Consider the following 15443-nt stretch of genomic DNA (forward strand, 5'->3'; position numbering starts at 1 on the left):
AATCCATGAAGGTTATTGACTTGTGATCATTGACTGGTTCAAGTTCACACTGGCCCTGAAAATAATTTACTTTTTAATCCAACCTCTTAGTCAAAACAGCTAAAGTAACCTGCTCAAGGGCACAATGATAAAATTGGAACCAAAACACTACCACCCCCTCATGAGATTTTACGTGGAATAATAATGCCTGATTACATCTTAGTGTTTTATGTTAACATGGCCAAAGGCTTTTATTCACAACTCTGTTCAACATTTTTCAAGACACAACAGGTCTCTGATACCTCTTCAACTTACTACTTTACAGATTCAAAGTGAAGCTGCTTTCCCAGGTACAGTACACAGTAAAAATAGTCCATGACATTTAGACTGTAAAACATTTTAAGACTACTGCACAGCTGGTCAACAGGTGTTTTGTTTCTATATCGTGTATTTGGGCACAGTTGTATTAAATACAGATCTAGATTTTGAAATATGTTTCTGTATATGTGACTTGATGGGAATATCATAATAAAGACACTTTAAAATGTTCTTTGTTGTAGTCTTCAGTGAAATGTAGAAAACAGGGTAACAAATGTTCTTGGAACAGATATATTGGTGGACTCGGACAATAAAAAGTTATTTATGTGTACACCGCAGGTTCATTAAACACACTGTTAGCATTTTCTGTTGCCCTGGCTCTGTGAATTAAATTGAATAAATCACATATACAGTGTAATGCTTACCAAAGCACACATACTGCTCTTAGACTTCGAGCTTGTTTGCGCCTTACATCTTTCCCAGGAAAAACAACTCATGTTCATACAAGCACTACAGACTTTCTCACTGATTCTTTGTACTCGCAATATGTTTCCCATGTCTGCTGTTATCTAAGTACTTCAACAGATAAAAGCTCATACACAAATACCCCCCCAGATACAGCCATCTGTGTTTAATTGTAAACACTTATAGCAGGATTTGAGTCTGAGGAAAACTCATGATCAGCCTCATCCATCTGTGCAGGGCCACACACCGATCTGACAGAGCTTCCATGAGAACAAAAGTCTGTTCTGACCACAAACTATAATTATATGAAAATTTTTGTTTTGGTGCTTCAGAATTGAATTCTGGCATTTGAAAAACTCAGATTACCAGGAGGAAATCCTCCGTTTATTGTATTGTATTGTATTGTGTTAAAATGATAGGTAACCCAAAAATGAAGATTCTGTCATCATCTATTCACCCTCTTGTCATTTCGAACCTGTATGACTTTCTTTCTTCTGCGGAACACAAAAGAAGATATTTCGAAGAATGTTGATAAGTGGCACCCATTCACTTGCATTGGTTTTGTGTCCGTTCAATTTAAGTAAATGGTGCCAGCGCTGATCAGTTACCAACTTTCCTCAAAATATTTTATTGTGTTCTGCAGAAGAAAGAAAGTCATACAATTTAAAATGACAAGAGGGTGAGTAAACCAGGACAGAATTTTTATTATTTCGTGAACTATCCCTTTAAAAATGAACACAAAGTGTCCCTTTACATTGTGAAGAACCTCTCAACACCGTTTCAAATATGTGCTCAAGAAGCTCCAATATATACTTTAAATGCTTTAAAACTTTCCCTTAGTGAAGAAACCACAGACCATCATCAGAGCTATTACAGGAACTCCCAGAAAACTGAAAGGTTGGCTGAAGGTTCTCAATGGGGTTTTGTCAGTGTGGCATCCAAGGATTGTTTTTGGCTGTATACTACAATTGAAACATCTTCGTTGTGTCTTACTGACTAGTAAAGAGCAACTGTGGTCTGACTGCTCTCGCATGTATTGATGGTGAGGGACAGCTGTGTCTGGTTCTGTTCAAGGCCTTTTGTGTACACCAAACACACACCAAAAACACTACAACCTGCAATGAGAAGATTCTGAAGTTCCATGGCCGCATACCTCCGCTATGAGCTTTTGCTATGCAGGCAAGTCTTTCCCGCTTCTTTCTGTTGGGTCGGTTTTACAGGAACACACCCAAAGTGTGAAAAACTTCCTCACTTTCTCAGAAGATCCTGTTATCAGTGTCTCACACGCGAGGGGAGAGGTTTGGCACACCGCAGGGCTGAGATCAGAGAGAGAGAATAAAGTAATATAATCTTGTTTGGCCTCTGCTGACTCTTTGGTTCCACTTATCACATTAACTGTCGTTTTCTGCTCCTATGATCAGTAATTATAAACAAAAATAGTTGTAACATTTGCAGAAATATGGTAATATCTGTATGCCAAAGGTCTGGATAAAATTGCTCTTGTAAAATTAGAAGGACTGTATGTAATTTCTGCACTACTGGTGTCACCGAACAGAATTAGAAAAGTTAAATTTTTTTAGAAACATTTCAGATCTACATTTCAAATAAAAGTTCTAAGTTCATTGGGTTGAAAGATGAAACAGTGATGCACCGTCAATGTAAGCGATAGCAGAGATTTCAGCAGGACACACTTTGTCATGAAGAATATTTTCATACCCTTAATGTTTTATTTGGTCAGAGGTGACTCTCTGTGATTGTTTTATTCTCAGCAGCAAGCATTGTGAGAACACGTTGAAATGATCTTCCTTCACAGAGTTCCCAGAGTTTATCGGAAAGTGCCTGTGAGCATGTAAATTCAGACAGCGGTCAAATCACGCATATTTAAAGGTTGTTGTGTTTGACTGCTGCAGCCGATTTGTTAGAAGTTCACCTTAGTATAAAATATTAAACAGTGCTGTTACCGGTGCCTCCCTATTTGAGCTCTAGACATGAATTATTCCGATCTTTGTATTTTATTTCTGAAGTAGTTCTTAGTTGAATTCTTAGTTCAAAAGGTTTAGTATTTCTTAATAACAATAAGTGGTATTAAGGTTAGTATAACATTGCGCAAACATATATTTATTTTCAGCAGAGTTCACATGGGCAGGTCAGATCTGCAGAGTCTTAAAATCGCAGTGGCACAAGTGAATTGAAATTCTCTCTTTTCACTGAGGCCCAAAGCTGTAAATCTCAAGTATTAAGGGCATTATGGAAACAACAAATGGAACAGCTTTTCCATAAACAAAAACACTAAAGTTCAATGTGAAAAACACGAAACACTCAAAAATTAAGATGTGAAATAAAATCAGCTTCCGCCAATGTTGGAAGTGAAGAACTTTCATTAATTCACTTCACCCTGATCTAAAATGACACACCCCCAGAGATGATGCAATCCCCATTGAAAGTGCAGCATACTTAACACGTGTGTTCAGCAGTGTTCCCAACAGATAAACTATCTGCTCTCTACAGACCAAACTCACAAAGACGGCTCTTTTATGAATTAAAATGCTACAATGCAATGCAAAATCAAATGCATGATGGGAATTATTATTAGATTGAATAAAAACCTGACATTAGATTACTCCCAACGAGATAAAAGTATATGTGTATGAAAATAAACATGGATTAATTGCATCTTTAATTCATGTATAGAGGGTATGCATAAACGTCACTTTCCCACGTGAACACCCGGGACACGCCCCCCTTGAGCACCAGGACATGTCATCTCGGACATGTTACGCTGAGTGTTAAAATGGCTGAGGAGAATAGGAGAAACAAAGAACCGGGGACTAAAACACACAATTATTTGCTGAAATGAATGGGATGCAGTCCAGTTTGAGCCCGTGGCTGTGGATTGCCGATTATAACGTTGCAAATAAGATACATTTTCTGGACAGACCGCTTTATAAGTAATTTTCATGCAATCGTAACACACATATTGGTATCGTTTCATCCACAATCTATTAAAACATAACATAACTCATTTGGCATAGTTAAGTGAGCAATATTATTATGTTCTGGTGGACTAATAACTATTGGAGGTAAAGAGAAGAAAATAAGCTAGCTTCATGAATTTTAATAAACTGTAGGTAAATAACGTTAAATTCAATAAAGAAGGGTTTCCGCTGTGGTGTCAGGTAGCCAGCAAATACAGGAATTTCATGAGTGTTGTGAAGTGTTTTTGATTAATTGTCCTATATAAACCTGTGTTTAAGGCCAGCTAGTAAAGTGCTGTGTAGTGTGTAAACCTCACTTGCCGACCTCAAGTGTTGCTCGACTCTAGTGACAGACGCTAGAGCAGGGGTCTCCAACCTTTTTGTAAGCGAGGGCTACCAAAATATCTAAAATCCTCTAGGGCTACTTGTTGATAACATACTTTCAATCTTTAAACAAATTCAGTTTTCTTATATAAAAGAATATATTAAAGCTTATAACACTTGCTTATAATAAACTTTCATGACGATGTAGCACTTTGCTGATCGGTATAGTCACAGATTTGTTATTGGTGACCCCTGTGTTTAGAGAGCACCTTATAGAGGGCACCACGTTGGAGACCACTGCGCTAGAGACTTCTCTTAGGCCTCCTTGTTAGAGCGCTCAACCTGTGTTGAATGGACAAGTACGGCCCAATAGTCAGGGCCATGGTCAAAAATGAGAAGTTTCATTGCAGTGAATGACTGAAGTAGTAAAGAGTGAATGGCTGGGGAGGTGAATGAGTGAAAAAGAATAAACAAATGTATAACTAAATAAACAATTAATAAATAAATGTAATGTGTGTTTCTTAAACAGATTTCTTAAAGTATGCTTAAATATTTAGAGCTCTAACATCTTCAGAAAATAAAATACAAACATACTTGTATTTTTAAAAATTGTGTATAACAAACGTAACCTTTTTCATTTATTTGTTTATTAAACTGAATCTGTTCCCCATATTAACTGTGACATACTGCAGTAATGTAGTGTTGTATGGAGGTGGCCAGTAGAGGGCGTATTTTACTAACATGTTATTTCTGTTCTCCTGCGCAACCTTGAAGAGGGTTTCCGGTTGAAGTCGGGTGTATATTGCACCTGTAAATAAAGCCATAGTTAATATTTCCTTCCTGTCTCATAATGTTGTGTCACAAATGATATCCCACATACATCTGGAGAAGAAAAGCAATTAAAAAACTGCTACCGGTACGGACCGAGTAGCAACACCGCTAGAGGGCGGAGTCTACTTGCGCTACCCAAAATTAACAAATAGCCCAAATGATGCTTCGCTGAATTTAACTATACAGTAAATAAAACGTTATAAATGATTAATAAAGAAATGCTTAAATGTAAAAACGAGTTGCTGTTTGTCTTTGTTAATAATTACAGTGTCCTAAAGGAAACAGTCTTCTTGTTCAGGTGCATACGAACCTACTGTACCTGGGTGTGCAACTTCATGGCTTCATGTACTTCGCATAGCTATATTAAAATACTAATAAAATAAAACATATATAGGCCTACTGTACATTTTCTCATCTGCCCCCCAAATCCCCTTCAAACTCCATTCTCGTTCCAACTCATATATCTTATCTTGCAAGATCCTCCTTTCTGGGTTAATTTTTACACCTCATAATGATATGCTCAACATTTTCAGAATCATCACAATTATCTGATGTGCTTTTCCCCATTGATTAATCTTAATCTTTATCAAATCACTTCTTGTCTTCTGAATTTTGACATCTCGCGTTGTTCCGTGTGATTTGTCCCTTCTCTATTGTCTTTCAAACTATTTTGTAGGGGGCGCTGTCGTGCCGTAACCCACTGGTAGCAGGCGCCGTTGAAAGGTCAGTGCGCATGCTCAGTAGAGTCAGAAAGCCAGCCACTTGAATATACACAAAGATCAACCTTGAACTTCTTAGAGGTACTTACTTATTAAATAACCAGATTAAGCTATTTTAAACATAATCTGGATTAAGTGTCAAATTGATGTTTCTATACAAGGTTCAAAATGGTGCTTCGGCGGATCTTCAACGCATTGATTAATAACGCTCAAGTGGTGGAGAAACTGTCCGAGTCTCGACCCATCAGACGGGCAGCCCAGATCACGGCCGCCGCCATTACTAAAGCACAGATCACAGGGAAAGAAGCATCGACTAAGCTGTTGAGTTCAGAAACCTTCCGCCAGATACGACAGGAGACTTCAAACATGCCCGGAAATGTGCAGGAATTGGGTCGGAGAGCATCAAGGCTTCGGAATACGTTCGTGAAGGAAGTGAAAAATGGGATTAGAGACGTAGACAGATCGAAGATAAAACGCGACCGATAAAGAGTCAAGTGTGACTGAGCTGCTATTTCTGAATGTATGAACTCCATGCTGAATGCTTTTCTGTCAACTGCATCAGCAGATTTGGTTTTATTGCCCAAGAGACATGTTTAAATTATTACTGTTAACACTTGTCAAATGAAAACTTTTGTTGATGTTTTGATATGCCAAAATAAATAGTATTGCATTATATAAATATGATAGAGTATTTGTTATTTAATTAAAACATTAAGGCTTGTTGGATAAAAACATGTCTACTTGGGGATAGATAATGTAGTCATTTTTTTAGATCTACATACAATCATTTGTCCCATAAGACATATATAAAGAACCGATAGGATATCTTTGCTAAATGATAGTTCACCAAAATTTTAATTCATTAATCTGTTAATCGGCCCTATGTCATTCCACACTTGTATGACTTTCTCCTGCAGAACACTATAAGAAGATATTTTGAAGAATGTTGGTAACCAAACAACATTGCCCCCCATTACTTCCATTGGATACAAAAGCACTGAGACATTTCTCAAAATATCATCTTCTGTGTTCACAGAAGACTCACATGAGTTTTAAATGACATTAATAAAGTGAATAAATGATGACAGAATTTAAATTTTTGGGTGAACTATCCTTCCGAGTTTTGTTCACTCACAAAACATTTGGTGTAAAACAGTGTCTATCAATATTAACTGAATTGTTTCTGTGGGTGTCATTTTTAATATATATATATATATATATATCAACTTTTATATGGATAGGACAGCGGAGAGTGAGACAGGAAATTATGGGATGAGAGTATTTGTTCAAAATATTTGTAGCACTAAATATATGCAGCCCATCCCCTGAAAACCATGACATTATTTTTTGTGAAATACTTGTATTTGTAATCCACATTTTTAATGGTACAATTTGTGTGAGAGAACTATGTTTTTTATTGAATATTTTTAAATTGTGATTTAGCCGATTATGACCATTCAGAACAATCTTTGTTTATGTCAGTGGAGCTGCTGAGCTCATGTATGGCTCTGAAATTGTGTCACTGGCATACACCATGACACATGACATTTTTGAAAGGACCCTTTTTTTCCCAACCCACCTCCCTTACAGATCCTACTTCTAAACTCAGCGAGACCCTGGGTGAACTGCAGCCCATCCTGCCTGCCCTTTCCAACCACTGCCTGGGCATTATTGTAGATTACATGATTGTTTTTTATTGGTGGTGGGGTGCTAAATTCATCACTCTTCATCTTAAACTATATCACTTTTTGCCATCAACTGATTCAATCTGATTTAATCAACTTTCAATGTGAATTGCACTTGAGTTCCAACAATATTAATATGATAATAATATTAATGTCAGTAAGAACAAAAAGGAAAGCCAGTTGCAGAAAAATATACTTCACCCCCCATCTGAAGGAACACTCACACCAGCACTGTGCCTTATGAGAAACATTTTGTTTTATTTTCTTGAATTAGCCATTCACCTCTTGTTCGTTTGGATCAATGGAATGAATCAGATCAGTAGGTTATTTACATGTTTCATTTCTGCCAGTCCCAAAATGTCCCTAAAAAGCAGAGGTGGTGAGGTGGTACAACAAGCAGTCTTAGTATAGAAAACAATCACGTAGTAGGAAGAGCAGATGTCCCCCCTCTCCAGGACGAGATTAGAAAAATGAGTCTCTGTGGTGCATCCAGTTCCCTAGCGTCAGCCAACGCTTCGACGGCCTTGAGAAGCTTTTCTTCCATCTGAATCCGTTTGCGTCTGAGAGGGGGAATCGGACAGAGCATTCTTCTCCACACTGTTATAACTCTGCTGTAGCACATTTGAGCAGATGACGTTGAAATGGTGGGCAGACAGGAGGAAGTGTGAGAACTAGCTGTCGGAGTGTGACGGAATTCAAATATCGCATTCATCATCTGCTAGTCTCCATTTCCAATCTACTGATGTGGTCCCCTCTCTCCCATCTCTTGCAGTTTAAGAAAATAAACAAAGGGTGGAAACAGAAAAAGGAAAAATATATTCGTACTATTTCGTTTTTAAATCTCTTGCTCTAATATACATTTTACGATGTCAAGAAAATAACTCCCATCATAATAGTGCTCAAGTAAAGCTCAATATAGACTTTTATTATAACAAAATAGGCAGTTTATGGAGGGTTAAATATCTGTTATGATCTCATTTTACAATACATTTCTTCCACATATGTGCTGGCACATTATTGCCATGGATGTGTCAAGACATCTCTTAAAAATATAAGTTCCTTACAAATGGCAGACTTTCCTAAATCATGAGTGTTGAAAACACGTACTCCGTGTAAGACACTGATTGTAGACTCCAACATTCTAAAACAATGGCGCACAAGTCTTGCGCCCGTGCGGCAGGACATCATCTAAACACAACAGCTCCATAACGCAGACATTTAGAATGAGGAGAACAATAAGCATGCCAACACAACAATAAAGGGAATAGAGAATAAGATAAATGTACTGAACGTAAGGGATTATGATGGAAATAAACGACAATAAAGAAAGAGCAAAGAACACATGGTCGTAAAAGCTAGAATGTGCAAAGTTTTGCTTTTTGTGTTTTTCACCATTTTACCAATCCAATGCCTGAGACCCAAGCTCCAAATCACAATCTTGCACCACAAAAAAGACATCAACGAAAGAAAACAAAATCCACTCTTTTTCCTTACAAAGTAACCTCCCTTAAACATTAAGGAACTGTACCGTTTCCGAAACCCTGGTAAACAGATGCTGGTCTAACATACTGTAGCTTTCTGTAAGCTTGGAAGCAGTTGAGATCTGAAAAAGATAGATACTATTTTCTTTAAACAGCTACTGGAGGAGCTCAAAGTCAGGAGGTGAAGGAGTAGGACTAAACAGGGAGTTGAAGTATGCTGGAATTAATGAGTTGAATGCATGTCACTTGGAGAAGCCCAACCGAGATTATGAAAAATAAGAATTAACAAAAAAAAAGATGACAGAATCAATAAATAAACCAGCAAAAAGAAACAGGGATGACAAACTCCTGAAGGTGTTCATAGTTTCTCCTTGGACTGTATCCAGATGAATGGCCCAGACTGTTCCTCAATGATCTGCTTCACTTGATCGTAGATCTCTTCCAAAGTGTCCCCTTGAACAATGGCTGCAAACCAGAGATGATCACAGTGAGGTAGCAGCATTAACAACGAAAGCACGTTTACAGTTAAAATGGATCTGCTAGTCATCCAAGAACCAAATAATGATTCTAAAGTTTTTGGTATAGTTACTGTCTTTCTAAATCTAATCCCTTTAAAGCACACACAGCTAGCAAATCTATATAAACACATTTGTGAGCAATGTTATTACGCATAATCTCATGTTTTAGGACTACGATGGTTTTATACATGTAGTTGTGCACATTCATGGTGTCCAGCAATCACATTGTATTGCAGGTATATGTAATGTATTATTTGTATTTCAAACATGACGTGACAGACAGACCGACCTGTGAAATGCTCCATAAACTCCTGTTCCAGCTTCAAAGCTCTATCATATGTCTTCCTGCCTTGTTCCTCTGTGAATCTTTTGTTCATCTCCCTAAGAAACAAGCACATTGCACTCCAATTACACATTACACTAATTTCAGTGTCTTGTGTTGAATAGCTTGCCGGGAAAGAGTAAGTCTGAGAAAGAGATCTGGCGATGCCTCTATGAATTTGACAGTTTATTGTATATGACACAATGACTGCAGAAATGGCAGTCTAGAAAGACACTAGTAATGTATTAGTCATTGATAAAGTGCTTTTTCTGGATTATGTCTTCTGTGTAAGCACTAGCTTGATCTTTATTTACTACATTTACATTTAGTCATTCAGCAGACGCTTTTATCCAAAGCGATTTACAGATTAGGTAAACAATCAAAAATTGGTCTCATATAGCCTACCACAGTATACAGAGACATTTTTTTATTAAGGGTTAGTTCACATTTACGCATTTGGCAGAAGTTTTTATCCTACATTGTATTGTACAACACATTTTGTTTCTGACTATGAGCAATCCACTGGGATCGAACCCATGACCTTGGCGCTGCTAGCGCCATGCTCTAACCACTGAGCCACAGGAACGCTCTTCATTCTACTCACATGATGTTTTCCATTGACTTGGGTTTGATGAAAATAGCGATGGGGTAAAGATAAGCCACTTGCAGTCTCTTGATAGCATTGCCTGATACATCTAGAATGCAGTGTTTGCCCTGAGGAATTTGCCCCCCAAAAAAGAAAGTAATGTTTTACACTCGATTCATAATACTAGAAAAAAAACATATAGCTGAGCTACACAGTTATATAATAATCAGCATGTAGTATTGACAATCACATTTACGAAAAAATTCCTGTATAAAGATGAAAAGATTTGATCTCACCTTTTCGGCCACCTCTCTGACAGACTGCACACTGGTTCCATACAGGTGACTGTTATACTGGCCCGCTTCAATGAACTTGTGCTCCAGTATGTCTTTCTCCATCTGCTCTCTAGACACAACGAAGTGGTAGTCTCTGGTGTCTACCTCGTAATCACGCTTTGTCCTTGTTGTATCTGAGACAAGAGAGCACATCCTGTAGGTTTGTTTCATGTATTACAAACTTTATTATTATAATAAATATGTTTTATCCCTTGGCTTCAGAATAATTTTTTTGGATCAAGAAAGATGCTCTGAGCTCTAAAAAGGACTGTGTGAGTGTCTCAATCAGCTCCCTGTTCAGCAGTCAGGCCACTGATCAGGGAGCGGGCCATTTTAAGGGCTTTACTTTTTGCACCAATGCAATACGGTTCAATAAAGGGAAGGAAGGAGGCGGGAACCGGCGAAAGTAAAACAGACTTTTAATATAACAAATAAACAACAAACCGAACGTAAAATGCCGGCAGCTCCCTCACAGTCGACTGCCTTATTACATCATGTGAAGTTTTTATCATGTGCATCATGTGGAGTTATTACATTGTGAGTTGCTACATTTCTCAAATGTACTTAACCTGTTGCCTGTTGTTGACAAATCCCAGCTGTCAAGTATAGCAATGCGCTTACGCTGTCACGTCACAGGAAAATAAGTGAACAGTGTCCCAATGTAAAGTGAGCTAGGGTCCTTACCAGTGCCTGAATCCGTGGACATGATATACTGATTCACAAACTCGGGAGCTGATTGAGACACTGCATGTGTTTACTGTACTTATTTTATGTAAAATTCAAGAAAGAAAAAGTGGTACTCATTACCCTATATGACCCCTTTAACCTTCAGTCTGGGATATCTTTTACACTTGATTTGTGCAAATACACAATATTTGAATATATCTCATTTTGGAAACAAACTCTTAATTTGTTACAGCAACTATAATGATGTGTTCCGATTTAATGATCATCACACTGGTGTACAGATACTTACGGGGAACACATGAGCCAAATTTGTCGGGGAATTCTGATATCAGGTCATCATTTACTCTGTCCTTCATCGGACCCAAGATGATCACTGGTCGTGCGTAGTTAACTGAGAAAAGAGGGCATCGGAGTAAACAAGCTGACACAAATAGTGTTTATGTATTATAATGAAAACTTCAATCATTTAGATCTTCAAATGTATTCATTTAGCATTGTACCTTCCTGTTGACAGACTGGTTCGTAGGAGAGCACATATTCCTCTTGACCACCTAATGAAAAAACATGCATGTACAGTTTAGCCCCCAAAAAAACTAAACATTCGAGTATGGTTTGTGTTAGTATCCTTATGTGAAAAAGGAATCAGGGCAAGCACATTACACTCCCTGAGTGTAAAAGGCTGTTAGATTTTTCTTCTCATGCAGTTTAAACCTATGAAATTGTAACAACAGCTTTATGGCCGCTAGAGGTCCTCTCTGCTACACATTTCTATGGTGTTAAAGTGATGGAGTCCTCAGTCACGGTTGGTGTGAGACTGTCATAATGATTAAAGTGGAGCTCTTTCTGTGGATCTCAGCAGGCCTGACTGCCTAAGGCTGACTGCCCATCAGTGCATTATGGGTTAGAGGCAGATACGGGTTTGTTTTAAATGAATGAACAATGGTCTTTAAATTTGAATAGAGTTCATAAGGGCCTTGAATAGAGTTCATAAGAGCATATTAGCATACTGTGTACTTTAAGCACAAAATGTTATTTATACATTGGTTCTTCATTCATTATACATTCCAGCAAAACAAGGTCATATGTGTTAGACCGCAAAGCAAGTGTGACACAAAATGATTAACTGACTGGTATTCGGATCACTGATATCTAATATTCTGCCTTTATCAACATTTTATGTTTGCATTTATACTAAGTAAAACATAAGACACAAGTCTACATAAGATGAATCTCTAAAATATGCAGTTCTCAGTGCAGTTAAAGCTACTTTATGGAGTGACATTTTGGACAAAAATTTGATAAACCACTCGAGAAAGACTTGATCAGATTCATTCTCTCTCGCACATTTGACGTAGCTTACATTGCTACCTAATAATAATGATGTTGTATTGCGGCATGACGTATTAAATCGTGACATGCGTTTCACATCTGTATCGTATGGCGAGAAGGTTGGCGATACCCAGCCCTCTCTGACTGTCTGCACTGCAGTTGTGTGTGTGTGCAATATCTGGCTCCCGTGAGAGGGTATAGTAATATCTTTAGAGTGGCTTTGATATAGCACCGCTGTGACTCTAACTGTCTCTGACGGAAAGAGAAAAGAGAGAGGGGCAAGGACTGGAAAGGGATGGGGTGCACGGTTGCCATGGAGACTTGAGTCAGGGGCTGGCGGAGGGCTCACTGATTGATTTTGGTATTGTATATGTGTGGCTTCTGGAACATTACCCAGCTTGTCTCACTGCAGTGCTGCTCAGATAGAAGGGGGGGGGGGGCACTGATGTCTGCCGAGCAATGTAAACTCTTCTGAAGCCCCAAATAACACTGCTTGGTGTTATTTTATTTAACAGCAGTGTATGTTTTACCATATTTAAAGAGGGATAATATGTTTTTGTGTATGTACTACAGATCTCTCATACACATAAGAGATATAAGAGCATAAAAGAGTGTTAAATACATGAAAGGAAAACAGATGGGAACGACGGATGAAGCGCACAGTGAAAGCAAACTTACGGTAACTACTCTCACTATCACTGGCATTAGAGGTGACATGCTCTGAAATCATAACAGAGGGAAAATGAATGGTGAAAAGCAAAAACTGCAAAACATGATTTATGAAGTGACAAAAAAAAGAGAAATACCAGCCTTGACTTTCACTCAGGAGGAGTACACATAAACACCACTAGAGGGACACAGCACACTTTAGTGTACAGTATAGTTGGCACAATACAGTGTGTACAATCCAGTGTAAGGTGTTTCAAGGCTCAATACACTACCAAATGAAAATGTGGTCATACATTTACTCATTCTCATGTAAATCACAACACATCTGACTTCACTTTTAAAGAGATTTTTTCCATACAAAAAAAAAGCAGCTATCCAACGTTTTAAGCCCCAAAACAGTCATCGTAAAATTAACCATGCAACATGCTACACAAACTTAAATTGAAGTCATGTTTTTGAGAAACATGAGGGTGAGTAAATGATAGTTTTCATTGAATAACTAATCTAATGAGACTGAAATCTAGAATATATAATAGCAAATCAACTTTTAAAAATCTTTTGACAACCATAAATACTTTACATGGCAGTACTATTATATATATCACTGTATATACAGTCGGGGGAAAAAATAAAGAGACCATTCCAAATTTTCATTTACAGCATTTCTAGATATTTTGTGTGCATTCTAGACCAGTGTGTGATGATTTTCAACAAAATCAAACCTCAGGAGTGACAAAGTCATCCAACAACAATGAGAAAGACTAACAGCAAGAAACATGAAAACTGGCACAAAAAAATCTGGCTTTTCACATAAAAACAGCTTCTGAATTTTTCCTAAATACATGTACAAAGATTACTGTTGTATTCCTTAAAATTAAAAATGAACTTGTTTTCTTTGCCGTTTTTGAGAAAAATACAGAGCAACTTTTCTGTTATTTTGACCCATTTCTCCAGTGTTCATTTTCTGCAAATAAATGCAAATAGAAACAATATTTTTATTTAAAATTTGGGAGACATATTGTCAGTAGTACACAGAATAACACAAAAATGATCATTTTACCTAAACACATACCTATAAATAGTAAATTCAGAAAAGTTGAAAATAATTCTGAAATGTTTTTGAAATGTTTCTTTTATATTTTTCCACGACTGTATATTTTTTTAATACTGTACCATTATAAAATCAAATTCAGGTACTGACAGAAGATTCCACAGAACACAATGGGACGGACAGCAAAAACCCTTCACCCACACCAATGCCACCAAATAGAGAACAGTGTGTCTGCTGCTTCAAACAAATAAAGAAGCTTTGGCAGTCTGGGACAAACAGAATGTGCTCTCTGAAAGAGATCAGTATGAGCTATGTGATGGACTGAGAGATGTGAAAGAAACAGAGAGGCGATCTGGTCCACAGTTGACCGAGCGATCATCTGCGGGGAAACACTTACTCTGGCCTTTGGAAAGCATGTCGTCTGGGTTGTCCTGTCAGCAAGGAAGCAACAAGAGAGACAACAACCACAAGAGTACATGGGTTACTGAGACATTCGCAGGCCTGGTCCAGCCACTAGGCACAGCAGGCACCAAAACACAAAGCTCTGGAGTCCACTGTAATCTGAAGTGCAATACCTATTATTATTGTGTCTAAAGAGAGATCTGATGCCTGTTGTGCCCAGTGGAGCAGTGCCCACCTCTGTCTTTCTGACCTTCTACCCTTTCTTGCCCAGCATTGAGCTGTGGTGCCACTTTTAGTGGCAGGACTGTCTGTACTTACGGTCCACATCGCTCGTTTCCTGCTCACTCGTCTCCTTGTTCTTGTAGAATGGGAACTTGCGGGAAAAGAGGTTCTTTTTACGCTTGTCATTGAGCGACTGCTGAGGAAGAGAAGAGGAGGGCAAAAGAAAAGAAGGGCAGGGAAAAGGGCTGTCTAATGTCTGAATGGAGAAAATAAAGATGACTGTTCTGCTCTGGTCTTTGTGGACCTCTGGTAGCTTAAAGAGTTTCAGGTCAAAGGCCACTGTCATTATTTGTGATTCAAGATGCATTTATACAACAGTTCTGGTTGCTTAAATTGATAGGACTAGGACAAGTCGTTTTTAAAGAGAACTGATATTTTATGTTATAGCACTGGCACGTTTCATTATTTGCCTCATTTTTCTGGAGTGGAATTGGATCAAAGTTATTATAACAGAAAGAATAAACTGCTGCTCTACTTCACACACA

At 38.0% G+C, this 15443-nt stretch overlaps 1 protein-coding gene across 13 annotated transcripts in view; it reads right to left on the bottom strand.

The window, feature by feature from the left end:
- Positions 1-8200: 8200 nt before the first annotated feature.
- Positions 8201-15443, bottom strand: part of dlg1b (discs large MAGUK scaffold protein 1b) — an 82445-nt gene continuing 75202 nt past the window's right edge. For 5 of the 13 annotated variants that reach the window (XM_079453159.1, XM_079453167.1, XM_079453165.1 and 2 more), the window contains 8 exons: positions 14995-15091; positions 13233-13274; positions 11726-11776; positions 11515-11616; positions 10500-10672; positions 10222-10331; positions 9585-9676; positions 8201-9242 (listed from right to left, as the gene is read on the bottom strand). In XM_079453159.1, the coding sequence (XP_079309285.1) occupies positions 9136-9242; positions 9585-9676; positions 10222-10331; positions 10500-10672; positions 11515-11616; positions 11726-11776; positions 13233-13274; positions 14995-15091 (774 nt within the window). In that variant the 3' untranslated portion in view covers positions 8201-9135. Of the gene's footprint in view, positions 9243-9584; positions 9677-10221; positions 10332-10499; positions 10673-11514; positions 11617-11725; positions 11777-13232; positions 13275-14671; positions 14706-14994; positions 15092-15443 lie in introns of all 13 variants that reach the window. The other 8 variants (XM_079453161.1, XM_079453169.1, XM_079453168.1 and 5 more) reach the window with 2 other exon arrangements.

This window comes from Barbatula barbatula (genome assembly GCF_947034865.1).
Source record: "Barbatula barbatula genome assembly, chromosome: 3".
Classification (NCBI taxonomy): Eukaryota; Metazoa; Chordata; class Actinopteri; order Cypriniformes; family Nemacheilidae; genus Barbatula; species Barbatula barbatula.